Genomic DNA, 19,526 nt, shown 5'->3' on the forward strand with positions numbered 1-19,526 from the left:
TCATCCAATCACTGAAGGCTGCTATGTAACCCCCTCTTCTCTGTTCTCAGACAAGAATCTGAAAGACAGGAAAGGAGTGAGCACAGAGAAGGGCTAATCCCCCCCCCCCCCCCCCCCCCCCTCACTTCCAGGACTTTGTCTCAGCCTGCGCTTCTGCTGGGACAAAGATGATGCTGCAGCCAAACAGGATTATATTATGAATGGTATGGAGGGGGGAGGCTATGTTCAGACTATGGAATTTTCGTGCAGAATTCTGCACAGAGATTCAGCATTTCCTCAGAGCTTTCAATGGGATTCGCTGTTCACATAGCAGAATTTCCATGCCGGAAAAATCTAGAGCGAAAATTCCAGTGTCCGAAGAAAGAATAGACATGTCTATTTATTCTGTGGACTCCGCATGGAAATACATTGCACATTTCCCTGCAGTCATAGCACAGTGTTATGCCAGCGCTCTGCCTGTGTGAACATAGCCTAATGGTGTGTGTGTGTATGTATATGTGTGTGTGTGTATATATATATATATATATATATATATATATATATATATATATATATATATATATATATATAATGTGTGTACATATTTATTATTATTATTTACATTTTTTTGTTTTAAATTATAAGCCATGATTTCTATAAAATAAAGATTAAAGGGGTATTCCAGGCAAAACCTTTTTTTTATATATCAACTGGCTCCGGAAAGTTAAACAGATTTGTAAATTGCTTCTATTAAAAAAAATCTTAATCCTTCCAATAGTTATTAGCTTCTGAAGTTTTCTGTCTAACTGCTCAATGATGATGTCACGTCCCGGGAGCTGTACATGATGGGAGAATATCCCTTGCATGATGGGAGAATATCCCCATAGGAGCTGGACAGCTCCCGGGACATGAGTCATCAGAAAGCAGTTAGACAGAAAACAGCAACTCAACTTCAGAAGCTAATAACTATTGGAAGGATTAAGATTTTTTAATAGAAGTAAATTAGAAATCTGTTTAACTTTCCGGAGCCAGTTGATATATAAAAAAAAGTTTTTGCCTGGAATACCCCTTTAACAAATGTTATGAAGTACATTAATATTTTGCCATTCATTTAAAAAGTTTAAAAGTTTTTGATCCTGAGAGTGCCCATTTAAACCTTTGCACTTGTCTGTTTCTCGGGGCACAGGTCATCCAGCTTGTTCTGTAATTGTTTGATTTGTCTGAGTACAAGGAAATCCTTGTTGCCTGTGTGTGAAAAGGGAATGGAGCCAATACAGGAAATATCAGAGGTTCCTGTTGTGAAGTGGTGCGCAAATCTCTCAACGCTAACCGGTGCTTCGCTTCTCTTTAGCTTTTAATCCACAGTAAACAATAATTACATATAGTTATAATGCTGTAGAGAAGTTCTTGTGCAGGTAACATCAGTATAATCATTATATCGTATGTGGACTTAAAGCTCTCATTTGTCAAACACGAGTTGTCCTTATTCTGTCGGGTAAACATTCAGCCATAAAAGTGGAGTTCCCCAACAGGCTTTGGTGATAAATGCGTTTTATGGTTTATAAAAAATTTTCACACCATCAACTGTGAAGCGTCCACTACTTCCAGAAGTTTAAGGAACGGTATTAATCAGTTTTGTTCTATATCCTAAATCTTGCAGATATATATTTTTTTTAAATCAGATATTTTTTATTAACTTGTGTTTTAAACATTTTATAAAAACATAGAAACTCCCCACAACACCCCTTCCCCCGCCAACAGTACCCCCCCCCCCCCCACATAAACATTCCGTCACTTCCTCACAAACTAAAAGTCTGCATTCATTAGGACCCACAGTAAATGGCTAAAGTTAAATCAAGCAGTGCGAGTGTCAAACTATACTTTCACGCCACCAGTCAGCTCCAAGCATGAGAACACCTAAAAATAGTACAAGCACACCACAACGACATTGCCACCACATAGACAAAGATGAGCACTCAAACACTTGTAACACACCCGACATTACCAGAACATAATGTGTAAAACAAAGGCCTAAGATGCATCCCCCGGAGGATCAAACTACCGGACCCAGGGGCACCAAATGCCATCAAACTTACGCTCAACCCTACTGCACTATGAACGTGACGCGGCAATGAGATCAGCCATTGCCAGAGGGGCAGGTCTATTCCAATACTGTGCAATCAGTTTACAAGCTTGATACAGAACTCGCAAGATACCTATTTCCAAAATCTTGCAGATATTGATTCCTCTGTGATGGTGTTACTGCTAAAGAACACTCAAGTAGCAGTTCTCTCCATCAAATTCTATAGGCCAAGCAAGTGTAGAGAACCAAGCATAGGTTGTGGATCCAGGTCAAGCTTTGTGGCTGTGATGCTCCCTAATCCATATGGATATGGTAGCACAGTTTCTATATTGGCTGCAGTTACAAGCTGTTTAAATAGGCACTGTCATTTAAACAAACATGGGATAGATCAATAGTATATTACAAACTTTGTAATATGCTTCTTTCTCCTGTTATCAAACTTCTTTTGTCTTCTTAAAAAAATCAGCTCGGCTTTGTCCTGTGTCTGCAAGACAAGCAATACAAGTCTATGGAGGGGGAGCTCCTCCCACCAGCTCTGGGAGAACTGCAGATGGAGCCTGCAGAGCAGAAATAGAGCTGCTTTTCATCACACAGGGCAGCTTATCCTAAAAAGGTACCTGAAATGACAAGTAATGCATTAAAATCTTCTTCCTCACCATCTACGGGAGACGTTTCTGCACTCAGGTATGGTGAGGATATATAGTTTGTGTTCCCCGCCAGCCCCCTCAGTGTGATTGACAGCCCTTATCACTGCTCTGCTCCCTAAGCAGACAGAGCAGCGAGATGACGTGGGCCGTGGCCGGGCTGTCAATCATGCTGATGGGACATGATTAGAGCCTGAGCAGCGGACTAGGTGAGTATAGCTTCCCGCCCAGGGGACTACTTACAGGGCTGGCGGAGACACATTTATACTTCTTATCCTCACCATCCCTGTGGGGAGGAATGTCCCCTAGGGAGGATGAGGAAGATGATTTTACCATATATAATGTGTTGCCCTGTGTTATCTATGGTAAAATCTGATGACCGGTTCCCTTTGAAGGTTATGCTGACATGTGGCTGATATGCTGCCAATTTGCTGCAGACTTGTTGCAAATTTTGACCTCCACGTTGAAGTTAAAGGGAACCAATCATCAGAGTTTACCCTATATAACACTTGGCAAAGTGTTATATAGGGTAAAATCTTTATCCTCACCATCCCCGGAGACGCTCCTGCCCTCAAGGATGGTGAAGATACGAAGTCCATACAAGCCCCTTAAGTAGTCCCCTGGGCGGGGAGCTCCTCTTACCTACTCCTGTTACTTCGTTGTCAGCGACGCCCCCTCGGCTTGATTGACGGGCCGCGTCATCGCTCTGCTCCATCTGTTCAATGAGCAGAGAAATGACGCGGCCCGTTAATCAAGCCGAGGGGGCGTCGCTGACGATGAAGTAACGGGACCTGTTAAGAAGAGCTCCCCGCCCAGGGGACTACTTACAGGGCTGGCGGGGACTAGTTTATAACTTCATATCTTCACCATCCCTGGGGGCCGAAGCATCCCTGGGGATGGTTAGGATAAAGATTTTACCCTATAAAACGCTTTGCCAAGCATTATATAGGGTAAAATCTAATGATTGGTTCCCTTTAAAGGGGTATTCTGGCCTTAGACATCTTATCCTTTGGTTAGGGGATAGGATGTCTAAGGCCAGAATACCCCTTTAACTGGAAAACTCTACAACAAATATGTAACACATCTGCCACATGTGTAATACAGCATCATGTTGGTAGTTGTAGTTTTGCAACAGCTGGAGGCTCCCTAGTTAGGAAACACTGCCTTAGAGTTTATGAATAACACAACATAAGTTATTACTTACAGTTTCACACATTGAAAGCCTAAATATTTATTTTCTTTTGCAAAAAAAAAAAAAATTGTGTTTACTATTTATTGGGTTGAAGAAGAAGAAGAATTTACTTTCTAAATCCCTAAGCCGCCTTCCAGGATGTTTAACTAATGTGATACTGAGCTCCACCCGATTTAATGGATAATAGTTTTACTGGACATTCCTACAGCACCTTGCTAGATAGGTTTACAACTTGTAAATGAATATATAAAGCGAGCCAAAATATTTCTACAGAGAGAACTAGAGATGAGCGAACTTACAGTAAATTCGATTCGTCACGAACTTCTCGGCTCGGCAGTTGATGACTTATCCTGCATAAATTAGTTCAGCCTTCAATTGCTCCGGTGGGCTGGAAAAGGTGGATACATTCCTAGGAAAGAGTCTCCTAGGACTGTATCCACCTTTTCCAGCCCACCGGAGCACCTGAAAGATGAACTAATTTATGCAGGAAAAGTCATCAACTGCCGAGCCGAGAAGTTCGTGACGAATAGAATTTACTGTAAGTTCGCTCATCTCTAGAGAGAACCTTGTCCTACTACTAGGGTTTCCACCTTTCTTGCAAAAAAATACCGGCCATGCTAATTTGCATAATTAATTATATATATATGCGTAACATGACAGGATACACATATGTGGGGGATATTTTGTCCTATTCTGACCCATATGGCCTTATTTCTCCACATACTGGCCTGTATGAGGGCTAATTTTTTGTGCCCCGTTCTGTACCATTTTTGTTTTTGATGTGACTTTTTGATCGCTTCTTTTTATTTATTTTTTATTAAAGGAGTATTCCAGGAAAAAAACTTTATATATATATATATATATATATATATATATATATATATATATAATCAACTGGCTCCAGAAAGTTAAACAGATTTGTAAATTACTTCTATTAAAAAATCTTAATCCTTTCAGTACTTCAGAGCTTCTGAAGTTAAGGTTGTTCTTTTCTGTCTAAGTGCTCTCTGATGACACCTGTCTCGGGAAACACCCAGTTTAGAAGAGGTTTGCTATGGGGATTTGCTTCTAAACTGGGCGTTTCCCGAGACACGTGTCATCAGAGAGCACTTAGATAGAAAAGAACAACCTTAACTTCAGAAGCTCATAAGTACTGAAAGGATTAAGATTTTTTAATAGAAGTAATTTACAAATCTGTTTAATTTTCTGGAGCCAGTTGATATAAAAAAAAAAAAATAAATAAAGTTTTGTTTTCCTGGATAACCCCTTTAAATTTGGAAGTTGCAGTTGGTTACTAACTACAACTCCCAGCATGCCCTGATACAGCCTGTGGCTCAGCATCTGCCCCCAAATGAAAACTACAACTCCCAGCATGTTGAACTATATAGTAGTATATAGTATAGGTCAGCGTTTCCCAACCAGAAGTGCCTCCAGCTGGTGCAAAACTACAACTCCCAGCATGCCCGGACAGCCGTTGGCTGTCCGGGCATGCTGGGAGTTGTAGTTTTGCAACAGTTGGAGGCGCTCTGGTTGGGAAACACTGGTATAGTATATGGTGAAACATTCCTGGAGTTGGAGGATTGATTGGATAAATACCGGCCATTGCATTGCCAGTATTTTTAATATAGAAATACCGGCAGTGTGGCCAAAATACCGGCTGTTCCGGTAAAATACCGACCAGGTGGCAACCCTACCTACTACCCTAAATTGCAGACTGCTTGTGCACGAATACTGACCAGCCATAAAATTAAAACACTTGACATAAATAACATTATCTTGTTACAATGGCTGTGTATACATAGTTACATAGTTAGTATGGCTGAAAAAAGACATACGTCCATCAAGTCTAACCAGGGCATTGAAGTGAAGGGTGTAAGGGGATAAGGGGAAGGGATGTAGTTTTATAATTCTGCATAAGCATTAATGTTATTTTGTTCCAGGAATGTATCTAACCCTGTTTTAAAGCTATTAATTGTTCCTGCTGTGACCAGTTCCTGAGGTAGACTGTTCCATAAATTCACAGTCCTTATGGTAAAGAAGGCGTGTCGCCCCTTTAGACAAAACCTTTTCTTCTCCAGAAGGAGGGAGTGCCCCCTCGTCCTTTTGGGGGGGTTTAACCTGGAACACTTTTTCTCCATATTTTCCAGTTTTTCTCCATACAATAGATATATCCTGCAGCAAGTGAATAGTCCTTGAAGTTGTGTTGATAGCAGAAAAAAGAATAAGGATTTAAGCAAGGTTGTGGCACAGGCCAAACTGTGTCAGATCATCTCCAAAATGGCAAATCCTTTGGGATCTTCCTGGTATGTAGTTTTTAGGCAGGACAACTGGTGAACTAACATAGGCACCCAGGGTCACTGATGTAGGGTCAGAATTTGATTAATCAGACCAGACCACCTTCTTCCTTTGCTTCATGGTCATGTTTTCTTTTATATAATGTGGACTGCCGGGTACATGTGTCTTTAAACTGAGGAACGGAGTGCGCCAGGATATATTAAAGTGTACCTGTCATTTGCAAAAACTTTTTATATAGTGTAGATAATACCATTATATGTATATTTGTAATATATGTTGGTTAAAAAAAGTGTATATTGTTGTGTGAAAATATTGTCTTGTCCCTGCAGCTATTGCCTGTATACAGATAAAACCTACAGGAAGTGTGTGCGGGACAAGCACTGCTTGTCCTCAATGTACAGAGCCCTGCTTGTCCTCGGTGCACGGCGCCCTGCTTGTCCTCGGTGCACGGCGCCCTGCTTGTCCTCGGTGCACGGCGCCCTGCTTGTCCTCGGTGTACCGAGCCCTGCTTGTCCTCGGTGTACAGAGCCCTGCTTGTCCTCGGTGTACCGAGCCCTGCTTGTCCTCGGTGCACGGCGCCCTGCTTGTCCTCGGTGCACGGCGCCCTGCTTGTCCTCGGTGCACGGCGCCCTGCTTGTCCTCGGTGTACCGAGCCCTGCTTGTCCTCGGTGTACAGAGCCCTGCTTGTCCTCAGTGTACAGAGCCCTGCTTGTCCTCGGTGCACGGCGCCCTGCTTGTCCTCGGTGCACGGCGCCCTGCTTGTCCTCGGTGCACGGCGCCCCGCTTGTCCTCGGTGCACAGAGCCCCCGCTTGTCCTCGGTGCACAGAGCCCCCGCTTGTCCTCGGTGCACAGCGCCCCCGCTTGTCCTCGGTGCACAGCGCCCCCGCTTGTCCTCGGTGCACAGAGCCCTGCTTGTCCACCTGTATTTTGTCTCTGCACGTGACACACAGGCAGTAGCTGCAGGGACAAGACAGCATTGTTACCCAAAAATATAAAACATATCTAATCAATGTAGATAAAAATGTTATATGTATATTTGTAATATACATCATATAAAAAGTATTTGCAAATGTCAAGGGGAGATTTCGAAGACTATATGTGGCTATGCCATGTTCTCACATTTTTTTTATGTTTGAATTTCAGCAGTTTTTTTGTTTAGTTTTTTTGTCTATTTTTATTCTCTTTTGCTAGAGCCAATGCTACTACGAGGCCAGGTTTTTTTCTGGCATTTTTTGGAAAACTGCCACTGCAGCTTTGAGCCAAAGCCAGAAATGGAGTCCTTCTTTTAGGTTTCCCATTATCTTTGAATACAGTTTTGGCTTTGGCTTATAAACTGCAATGGCAGACCTCTGGGGACTCCCACAATCTCCTATTTGGAGCCCATCCTATTACCCATCCTCAGCATGCCCCAGCCCCACCTGGATGTGAGCAAGTGACGGCCCGCTCAGCCAGTTACCAGAGATTGCTGCGGCCTGTGAATAGGGGATAAGTATCTGATAAGTTCAGCTCCCTGGAGTACATCCTTTTTACATGGGGCAGTTTATTGGGTAAGCATCCCTTCGGAATATTTTGTCTTCTGTAACTTGTACCCAGCCCAATAACATGTGAACACTTTGTGTCTGTGATAGAAAGTAATAACTGCATCGGAATTGTGGTTAGATTGGCTTATTGCTTGTCCATACTTCTGTAATCTCGGTCTGGCTGAATCAAAGTATCAACAAGTAATGTGTGCCTGATCATGATGATTGTGAATGGCCGCACAACTTATAAAGCCTTGGGAAGACTCTGTAACCGAGCGCCGATCTTCGTGATTAGGGAGTTTTGTTTTTCCTGTAGTTTACTGCCCATGAGGTCTCTAACAGACAGAGAGAGAAACTTCAGCCGCATCTCCCTCCTTCCTTTTACCTTTACTAGATTTATGGTCTTGACAGATATTTTACAAGATTTTCTGTTTGACATTTTTCTGTTTTTTCCTACAGTTACAAATAAGAAACCCTCCCAAGTCTACATTACCAAGGTAAAACAGTTCGAGGGCTCATCTTCTTTCGTGAGAAGATCTCAGTGGACTCTAGACCAGCTCCGACAAGTAAACGGTATTGACCCTAATCGGGTAAGTTTTATGTTCTTTTTAGAATGTGTTTTTTATTTTTATTTATTTATTTATTTTTACATACATTTTTTTTACATTTTGTATAGATATGCCCTAGTTTGTATATGTATAAATCACTATTAACCTTTCTGTTGTTAGCATTATGGAAATTGTTATAAATAGCTATAAACCAGCCATCCCCTTCTCTCTTTTAGTAGACTTTAGCTTTTTGAAAAGCGTAGGCAGCTACTTTTCACAAGGGACTGTTGTGGCAAACTCAAATGTCCGCCATGTAATCATACATTTCTGCCTGACTGGTGACTACCTCCATTGAAAAGATGCTTTAGAAAGATTACAAATATCTAACAATTATAGGTCAAGATTTCTTATCGATAGGACACTAGTCCTGGTCCTGGACACTAGTCCTAGAAAAGAAAATAGTCTTCACTGAAGTGGTGGATGAAGGAGGAGAACCTGAAGAAAGAAGTTCCTTGGATTCCTGGTCTAGTGGTGTCTATAACAATGGAAGCCATCCTACAAGGATGGGGAGCTCAGATGCAGGGTCATTTTTTTTCAGGGACAGGGTTAAGAAGAAACCCAAAATCATTGATCGGATTGGTACTCTGCCCCTAGACATCTTATGCCCTATCCAAAGGGACCCCGCGATCTCTGCTGCGAACTCCGCTCCATGCCGGATGACTGGCGATGCGGTGTGGAGGCTCTTGACGTCACAGCCGTGCCCCTTCAATGCAAGTCTATGGGAGGGGTTGTGACTGCCGTCACGCCCCCCCTCCCATAGACTTGCATTGATGGGGCAAAGCCGTGACGTCATGAGCAGGGCGCGGCCATGACGTCACGAGCCTCCGGTGCTGCACCCGACACTCTAAACAAATGCCAGGTGTAGCTGGGACACCGGCTGGGGACCCTCACGATCAGACATCTTATCCCCTATCCTTTTGTATAGGGGATAAGATATCTAGGGGCGGAGTACCCCTTTAACAACTGCATCACGAAGGCAGAACAAGGCACCATCATTTTCAAAAACAGGCAAAATGCATTTTTCTCTGGGCAGAAAATAACATAGCTAAAGGAAATGACAACTTTGTGGTCAACTATTTGAGTAGTCAAAAAATTGACCCGATGAGTGGAGTCTAAGCCCACAGATATTTTGAAAGGTGGGGTACAGCAGAAATAGATCTGTCAGCCAGTAGGAAAAATTGAAAAGTGGATTGTTTTCTCTTGTCAAACTCTGAAGAAAATCCAAAAGCAGTAGATGGCCTTCAGCAACATTGGAACTTAAAGTTGGCATATGCCTTCCCTCCCCTACCACCTACAAAAATGGTGGCTAGTTCTGGAAGATTCCTTTCTTCTCCAAAGAGACTACAGTGATCCCTCAACTTACAATGCCCTCAGGTTACAATATTTTCTACATAGAATGGTCTTTTCTGCACCATTGTAACTTAAAACTAAACTCAACATACAATGCTACAGAGAGTCCAGATCTGTGAGACGTGTCAATTGCCGGAAGAACTGACCAATCAGAAGGGGTAAAACCCCTGTATTCCTAAAGTGTATGCACTGACTGGCTGTCTGGCAGCGCCCCCTACAGTACAGGGAGGTATTACATGTTCTGTACTTTACCTGTACCAGGGTTAGCTGCTCCTTTGGACACCAGGTGGGGGCAGCTCCATGTAACTTTTTTAGGACATTGTGTGTACTGTACAGGACCCTGAAGAAGCTCCTGTCCTCTACATAGACCAGTGATTTACAGCTCCCAGCAGATCTTTATTACTTTTATATATAAGGACTTGCTTTATCTGTATTAGTTATCTGCTTATTTTTCTTTAATCCTCACTTTTTTTTCCTATTTTTGGATGACATTTTGGGGCTTCAGAACCAATTACCAGGTTTCCATAGAATTATGGACTCAACATACAATGGTCGTCCTGGAACCAATTCATATTGTAACTTGAGAGACCACTGTATCTTCTTCCTCAGGGACCCATAAAGTATCACGGGATAGAAAATCTTCATCTAGCAGCTTGTGTCTTGAAAAATCCCTTTTATAGTACAAAAAGGGTTTTCTTCCAGAATAATGGATAAAACTGCTTAGGAGTAAAAAAACTAAAACAAAAAAAAACACAAGTTTCTTCAGTACTGTGGAAATTGTCCTCTGGACCCTCCTTACCCAAATATTCCACAAATCCAAAATTTTCAGGACGATTTTGCAACAGTTGGAGGCACCCTGGAGGAAGCCTCCATTAAATTCTTGACCCTAAAAACCTTTTTCTTAATGAAAATGGGAGAGATTTATGAAAACTTGTGCATTGGAAAAGTGACCAGTTGCCCATAGCAACCAATCAGATCGCTTCTTTCATTTTTTTTTTTTAAAAGGCCTCAGAAAAATGAAAGAAGCAATCTGATTGGTTGCTATGGGAAACTGGTCAACTTTTTCAATGCACAGGTTTTGATAAATCTCCCCCAATAACTTTTTTGAGGCTGTAAAAACCGAATGATCTGAAAGTCCTAATTCTACCTTCTTAAGGGTAGGGTCACACGTAATGGATCTGCTGTGTATTTTACGTGACCCATAGTGTGCCTCCAGCTGTGACCAAAAGCTCCAACCTGGGCCAATGATGTTTACACATCTGCACTTGCTACATACAGATCTGCAACGTTTCTATAGCAGAATCTGCGACATTGCCGATTTATTGCAGTTCTTGACTCCCCTATTAAAATCATGAGTGGAAATCCGTAACAAATCTGCTGCGATTCGGAGACAACATTGATATCATCTTCACAGCTTCCAGATGTTGTGTGGAAAATGTTTGTTTTTTTCATTGTGTACATTTAGCCGCTATTGTAAGTGCTGCAGTTTTGTCGCATGAAAAGCCTGCAGCACGTGCACCCCGTCGTGTCTTGAGGTCCGTTTATACTACTGCCGTTTTCAGCCTGTGAGCTGGGGCAGAGCTAAGAAAAGGAGGCAAAGTAATTGGAAGGTGACCTCTAGTGGCTGACTGCGGGTTTACATGCTTGCTTAGGGGAAAAAAATAAATAGACACAGATTTAAGAATGCCTACTTGGTAAAACCCATAAATCAGTGTTTTCCAAACAGTGTCCCTCCAGCTGCTGCAAAACTACAACTCCCAGCATGCCCGGACAGCCAAAGGCTGTCCGGGCATGCTGGGAGTTGCAGTTTTGCAACAGCTGGAGACACACTGTTTGGAAAAAAGTATATAGGCCCAGATTTATCAAAGAATGTCTAATGTAGAGCTATTTTCCCACGTTTATTTGGGTGGTGGGTTTGACTAGCGTGCATCTTGTTTATCAAGAAGGTGCAGCGGGATGATGAATTTTGTGCAGCTCTGCTGTGGTGGGAAAAGCTATACCACAGACGCTTGTGAGGGAGGGAAGTAGACACTTTCCCGGGTCCTGAATTTGGCGGGTTAGGTGTTTTTTTTACTTAATTTCACAGAGCTGCCGGGACATTTTTACTTGCATTTCAGACGCTACAATCAAATTTGATTGCGGTGTCTAAGGGGTTAAAGCCGGGCATCACCGTGATCAGTGATGTCTGGTACTAGAGATGGGTCCTGGTGGCAGATGGCCGCCAGGACCACCCAGTTATGACCTTCAAGAGCTGAGCACGTGTCATAGAAGGGGAGTGGGACTCTGTCGTCCACAAGAGGTTAAAGGTTGAATTGCGGAAGGTAGAAATTATTCTCACGCCAACTGGTAGGGGGTGTAGCTTTGCGCCTAAAAAAAAAAGTACCTTTGCGCACACAATAGCGACTTTTGACAAAAGTCGCAATTGATAAATACGTGACCACTGCATGGTCAAAAAGAAAAAGTTCTACGGGTAGGCAAAAAGAGTAAAACTGTCTATATCAAAAGTCGCTAAATATGCTGCTTGCGCTTGAACTGCGCCAAAACATAGACAAAAAAAATGCTCTAAAAGCCATGCTAAATCTCCCCCATAGAGCAGAAGAGTAAATTACTGTGTGACTGTCATTTTTTTATATGGTTCAATATAAAGATAGTTTTTTATCATAGATATCTACACATTTTCATCTTAAACATATTTATATTTAACATATTAAATGTGATAAACACCTTTTAAAGGGGGTTATCCAGCATCTTGAAAAAAATATAATATCCTGCTGGAACCGGAGAAAAAAACTGAAAAAACAAAACAGAAAAACCCTATACTGTACTTAGCCATGGTCCCCCGCACCTCTTGTTCCACTGCATTCAGTCCCTGATCTCCAGACTTCTTCCTCCTTCCCATATAAGCTGTCAGGTCCTGCTACAATTAAATATATATATAGATAGATAGATATAGATTAAATTTTTTTTCCCCAGCCTCAGCAGGATATGAATGTTTGCAAACTGCCAGATAACTACTTTTAAAGGAGTACTTTGGAGGAAAAAGCATGTTTTCAAATCGGCTGAATGCCTGAAAGTTTTTTACAGTTTTGTAAATTCTATTAAAAAAAAATTAAAAAAATTAAGCCTTCCAGTACTTATCAGCTGCTATATGCTACAGAGGAAGTTGTGTAGTTCTTTCCAGTCTGTCCTCAGTGCTCTCTGCTGACACCTCTGTCCGTGTCAGGAACTGTCAAGAGTAGAAGCAAATCCTCACAGAAAATCTCTCTTTCTCTGTACAGTTCCTGACACTGACAGGGGTGTCAGCATAGAGTACTGTGGACAGACTGGAAAGAACAACACCACTTCCTCTGGAGCATACAGAAGCTGATAACTATTGGAAGGATTTTACAAATCTGTATAACTTTTTGGCACTATTTGAAACCTTTTTTATTTTTTTTTCCCTTTTGGAGTACCCCTTTAAGTACTTAAAATAACACAGAAACCTAACACAGGTGTGGAGGGCACATGGAAAGCTAGCACCATTGAGTTTACACAAATCCCAAAAATTTACCTTTTTAAGGGTGCGTTCCCACAGGGCATATACGCAGCGTATTTGATGCTGCACAAAATTTATGGCAGCAGCGGGAAATACGCTGCGTATTCCTCGCTCACTATACACACAGGGCTTTCCGGTGGCAGCCCAATGTGTGCAGTGAGTTTTGGAGGCGGAGCCGCGCGTCACAGACACGCCGCCACACAGCCCCGCCTCTAAAACTCGCTACACACATAGGGCTGCCACCGGAAAGCCCTGCGTGTATAGTGAGCAAGGAATACGCAGCGTATTTCCCGCTGCTGCCATAAATTTTGCGCAGCGTCAGATACGCTGCATATATGCCCTGTGGGAACGCACCCTTAGGCTAAGTTTCCACTTGGTTTTTGAGCCAAAGCCAGAAGTGGATCCATAAGGGAGGGGAAGTGTAAGTCCTTCCTTTATATGTCCTATTCCTTTTGAATACACTTCTGACTTTGGCTCAAAAACTACAGTGGCAGATATCCAAAAACTGCCAGAAAAAAATGGGGAAACTTAGCCTTAAAGGGGTAGTCCAGTGGTGAAAAACGTATCCCCTATCCTAAGGATAGGGGATAAGTTTGAGATCGCGGGGGGTCCGACCGCTGGGGCCCCCTGCGATCTCTCTGTACGGGGCCCCGACTCTCCGGCCAGATAGCGGGTGTCGACCCCCGCACGAAGCGGCGGCCGACACGCCCCCTCAATACATCTCTATGGCAGAGCCGGAGATTGCCGAAGGCAGCGCTTCGGCTCTGCCATAGAGCTGTATTGAGGGGGCGTGTCGGCCGCCGATTCGCGCGAAGGTCAACACGCCCCCTTCCTGCGGGCTGTCGGGGCCCCGTACAGGAGATCGCAGGGGGCCCCAGCAGTCGGACCCCCCGCGATCTGCAACTTATCCCCTATCCTTATGATAGGGAATAAGTTGTTCACCACTGGGTCACCACTGGACTACTCCTTTAAACATCCTTCTCCCTATTAATTTCTTTACATTGCATGGTACTGTCACATTTACAAGCATTTTTCTTTGGCACGTTACCATACTGTTATTGATTTATCCCAGGTAATCTAGAAAGGTACACAGTAGATCCCTTGTTTATATAAAGATGTCAGTCTATAGCAGTGGTCTCCAACCTGCGGACCTCCAGATGTTGCAAAACTACAACTCCCAGCATGCCCGGACAGCCAACGGCTGTCCGGGCATGCTGGGAGTTGTAGTTTTGCAACATCTGGAGGTCCGCAGGTTGAAGACCACTGGTCTATAGGATCTTGTAGATACATTTCCAAGTGTCATTTACTGCAAAAGGATCTTCAGATGAATGCCCTGCACCTCTTCATTCTGTATCCTATTGATCAATGTGAATAATTTCCCATAGGACTGGATCAATTATACTTGTGTCTTCTGAATCAATTGAATAATACTGCGGACAGTCAGAGTAGGGTATTGTTATTCCGAAGATGGAATCTGGTTGTGTTTGTTTATACTGGTGTTTCTGGTTGCACATTTAAAGCTTGGAGGAGGCTGTACAGTGGCACATGGAAAACCAGTGGGGGAAATCATTTTAAAGTATCTCACCCCATTTTTGGTGCATTGCTTATATTACATTTTGACAAATGGACAACGCAAATTTAGCTTTGATGGCACCACGATCGCCAGTCTTGAAAAAAAGGGGCGGGGTCTATGTGTGTATTCTGCCCCATATTTTCAAAGCTCATTTCTCAGTTTTTGGTGCTCAGTACAAGTGGTGTAAACTGCGACATAACAGGTGCAGAAATTAAAAGAACTGCTCTCATTAGATATTTCCATATGTAAGGCATGTTAATTCTCACCATCCCCGGGAGACATTTCTGCCCACAGGGATGGTGAGGATATGAAGTTAGAAAGTCTCCCCCGCCAGCTCTGTAAGTAGTCCCCTGGCCGTGGAGCTATACTCACCTAGTCCTGGCTTCTCACCTTCTCTGGCTGTAATCACCGCACGCACGCACGCACACGCACGCACACACACGCACGCACACACACACACACACGCACACACACACACACACACACACACCACCCCCCTATTGGGAGGCTGACAGCCTGAGCTTAACCCCTGTGTCATTGTTCTCCTCCATCTGCTGAGGGGGCAGAGGTATGACTCAGGCTGTCAATCATGCTGAGTGGGCGTGATTTCAGTCAGAGGAGACTGGACTAGGTGAGTATATATCCCTGGCCAGGGGACTACTTACAGTGACGACTTTTAAACTATATATCCTCACCATCTCTGCGAGCAGGAACATCTTATGGGGATGATGAGGAAGAAGATCACTTGTTTCCAGGCGTTATATATGGTAAAATCTCAGGATTTGTCCTCTTTAAATAAATAGGGTAGTTTGTGATCCTTCTTTGTCGACAAATTCCATCAAAGTCGATGGGAAATGTGCAAAATGCTTAAAGAGGTTATCCAGGAAAAAACTTTTTTATATATATATATAGATATAATATCAACTGGCTCCAGAAAGTTAAACAGATTTGTAAATTACTTCTGTTAAAAAATCTTAATCCTTTCAGTATTTATGAGCTGCTGAAGTTGAGTTGTTCTCTTATGTCTAAGTGTTCTCTGCTGACACGTGTCTCGGGAACCGCCCAGTTTAGAAGCAAATCCCCATAGCAAACCTCTTCTACTCTGTGCAGTTCCCGAGACAAGCAGAGATGTCAGCAGAGAGCATTGTTGTCAGACAGAAAACAACAACAACTCAACTCAGCTGATAATTATTGAAAGGATTAAGATTTTTTAACAGAAGTAATTTACAAATCTGTTTAACTTTCTGGCACCAGCTGATATATATAGAAAAAAGTTTTTTCCTGGAATACCCCTTTAAATAGCCCATTGGTTGTGTTTGGCTCCCTGAACCCTTCTGGCTGCCGCAAACATTCTGGGGAAATTTAGGATAGCTATGGGTCACAGAATACCTTTGTATTATGTCATAGAGAAAAAATATAAATGGCTGTAAAAACCTCAACTTCACTTTTTGTGTAATTTGTAGGAATCTCCAGAATTTGACCTTCAGTTTGACAATGCGGCTGATCAATGGATGGCAAGTTCTGGCTCCGAGAAATTTACTTTCTTCCAAATCCTGCATCACACGTGTCAGCGATATCTCTCGGACAGGAAGCCTGAGTTCATCAATTGTCAGTCCAGACTGTTCTCAGGTAAGTGGCAGACAGTTCTCTATGCTGCGCGTACAGCCATCTTCCAGGTTCACACAACCTCCATGTTGTATGGAGCCGTGAGGCGATGCCCATAAAAGTAGATTCGGCCTATGATTTTATATGACACTATCATTTTTAAGTATTTGCTTTTAGAAGCACTACTTCTAGGGGGGTAAATATATTCAAAATAGGCTCTGTACTGAGCACCTTATGGAGATCTGCTTAACATATAGGATTATTAGCGATTGGCACTATAGGAGTTGGCTATTTTCACTTTGTATTTTGTTCTCTCTGGGGGATATATTTTGGACATGAATTTATTTTTCCTCTACCTGAGGCATATTACAGATGATCAATGTTAATAGATGGCCGTAACACAACCAATACTGGTTATTTTATTACTTGCAATATAGAAAATACAGATTTTCATAATTAGAGGTATTCCTATCTTATATAGTGATATAGTGGATATGCCATTAGTAAATTATTATGAGGGTCATATTTTTGGCCATGGTCCTGAGTTTGAATTGGCCTGCCAACCACCTGCATTGCAAGCCTAAACGGGGTAGTCCGCAGTCCCATCTCATGATGTTGTTAGTACCAATAGGACAGGAGATAACCAGCTGATAGGTGGGGTCTGACCACTGAGACCTCGTCGGATCTAAGCACAAAAGTGTTCCCTGAATAATGGAGTTGCTGAACAATGTTGGACAGCCCTGTAGAGAATGAATGCAAGCTAGAGGATGGAGTGGACGCTACACATTATTCAGTCTGGGAAAAATGTTGTCCTCATTTTTGGGATCGGCGCGGACCCTTGTGGCATCCTATGGATAGGGAATACACCTTTTAAAGGGGTATTCGAGGATTTGTTTCCTTCAGCCTTTGAGCCCATGATGTCCAGGTTAAAATACAGTGTAATATATTTCTATTACTTCCATGCACCACTGTGTCCCATTTTCATGCAGAGGACCCACACTCGGAAGTGCTGTAGTACAAGACTTTTTATTTTACTGTTGCCTCTGACCTTTCCCAGCATTCCATGCTGCCAAAGACAGTGGGGGAGATTTATCCAAACCTCTCTAGAGGAAGAGTGGAGCAGTTGCCCATAGCAACCAGTCAGATTGCTACTTTCATTTTTAAAGAGACCTGTATGTAAATGAAAGAAGCAGGCTGGTTAGTTGCCGTGGACAACTATACCTCTTTTCCTCTGGACAGCTTTTGATAAATTTTCCCCAATATGTCATAAGTCACATGGTCTCCAGGGGGTGTGGCTATGCTGCAGTGGGTGGGTATATAACAGGGTGGAAGGGATTTACTGAAGAAATGCTATCCACTTACCTACTGCAGCATAGCCACGCCCCCTGGAGACCATGTGACTTATTACATATTGAAGGAGATGAATCAAAACCTGTCCAGAGGAAAAGTTGCTGTGTTGCTCATAGCAACCAATCAGATCGCTTCTTTCATTTTTGAAATCTTTGGTTGCTGTGGGCAATTCAGCAACTTGTCCTCTGCACTGTTTATATAAATCTCCCCCATTGTCTCTGGCCTCATGGAATGCTGGGAAAGGTCAGAGACAACAGTAAAGTAAAAAGACTTGCCCTAGAGCACTTCTGAGTGTGGGTCCAGTGCATGAAAATGGGAAAAAGCGGTGCATGGAGGTAATAGAAGTGTATTACACAGTATTATAACATGGCATCGTGGACTCACAGGCTGAAGAAAAAAACTGGAATACCCCTTTAAGAATCTCTGTGGTACGCCATCACGTGTGTGTATATGTGTGTGTGTGTGTGTGTATATGTTTATATGTATGTGTGTGTATATATATGTATATATATATATATATATATATATATATATATATATATATAAATTATTGAAAATAACTACTCAAGAATTTTACTGACGTAACCAACAAAAATATTTAGTTACCAGATCAAGAGTAGTGTTGCTCGCGAATATTCGCAATTCAAATATTATTCGCGAATATCGCATATTCGCGAATTCGCGAATATAGCGCTATATATTCGTAATTACGAATATTCTTTTTTTTATTTTTTCTTCACAGTACACATCACAGTGATCACCCCTCTCTGCTTCCATTCCAACTTGTGTGGTGTAAAGAAGGCTATAATACTACTGTGTGAGACTGGCGTACGAAAATGCGCATATGCGAAAATTAGCATATGCTAATTTTCACATATGCGAATTTTCACGTATGCTAATTTTGTATATGCTAATTTTCACATATGTTAATTTTTGCATACGCGAATTTGCGCATATGCGAAAATAAAACGAGAATATAACGAATATGCGAATATTCGCAAATATATGACGAATATTCGTCCATATATTCGCGAATTCGAATATGGCCTATGCCGCTCAACACTAATCAAGAGATTACGCATGTCCACCATGCTACGACCAGAAGTGGTCCTCGGTGGTCAAACCCCCCACTGATCTACAAGACTTATTACAGTTGTTTCTTTTCTTTTGTTATAAAAGGTTTTATATTTTTAATGTAAACTTTATTTTCTATACAGGCAACAGTATACTTCACTCAGCTGCCGACAGTGTAACTAGTGCTGTACAGAAAGCCAGCCAAGCCCTGAATGAGCGCGGTGAGCGCCTCGGCCGCACAGAAGAATCGACAGCGGAAATGATGAACAGTGCGCAACAGTTTGCAGACACTGCTCACAAGGTAAGACCGGATAACACTGTCCTATCACATTATCCAGGAGCTAAATATAAGAGGAAACACAAAGGAACGCACAGCCTGGTAACGTGAAGGATCGCACAGAAATAATGGCCCTCGTTTACGAACAGTGGTGTGTAGGTTTCTTTGTGGGTTTTAATTCCCTACAATTTATTTTCCACGGTATTTACTAAGGTTTCCCTACATTTTCCACTTTCCCTACATTTTGCTTTTTTTTTACACCTGCTCTGATCTGTCTGGTTTCCCTCAGCTCAAATCCACATTTTCTGTGGAAACCTTAGTAAATATGTTGGGTTTTTGTGAAAATGTCGGGAACACAAAATGGAGAGTTAGTCAGGGCGCAAAATCTGGAGCAGACAGAATTTCTGGCGCAATGCGACAGAATCTGGCAAACAACCCGA

The 19,526-nt window shown here is 42.5% G+C and overlaps 1 protein-coding gene across 2 annotated transcripts in view; it reads left to right on the top strand.

Annotated features, from left to right (window-relative positions):
• The window catches only part of STXBP6 (syntaxin binding protein 6), a 62,074-nt gene that overhangs the window by 41,555 nt on the left and 993 nt on the right, over positions 1-19,526 (top strand). For both annotated transcript variants that reach the window (XM_056545793.1, XM_056545794.1), the window contains exons 3-5: positions 8,174-8,304; positions 16,244-16,409; positions 18,953-19,110. In XM_056545793.1, the coding sequence (XP_056401768.1) occupies positions 8,174-8,304; positions 16,244-16,409; positions 18,953-19,110 (455 nt within the window). The remainder of the gene's footprint in view (positions 1-8,173; positions 8,305-16,243; positions 16,410-18,952; positions 19,111-19,526) is intronic.

The sequence above is a fragment of the Hyla sarda genome, chromosome 11 (assembly GCF_029499605.1).
Source record: "Hyla sarda isolate aHylSar1 chromosome 11, aHylSar1.hap1, whole genome shotgun sequence".
In the NCBI taxonomy this organism is placed as follows: Eukaryota; Metazoa; Chordata; class Amphibia; order Anura; family Hylidae; genus Hyla; species Hyla sarda.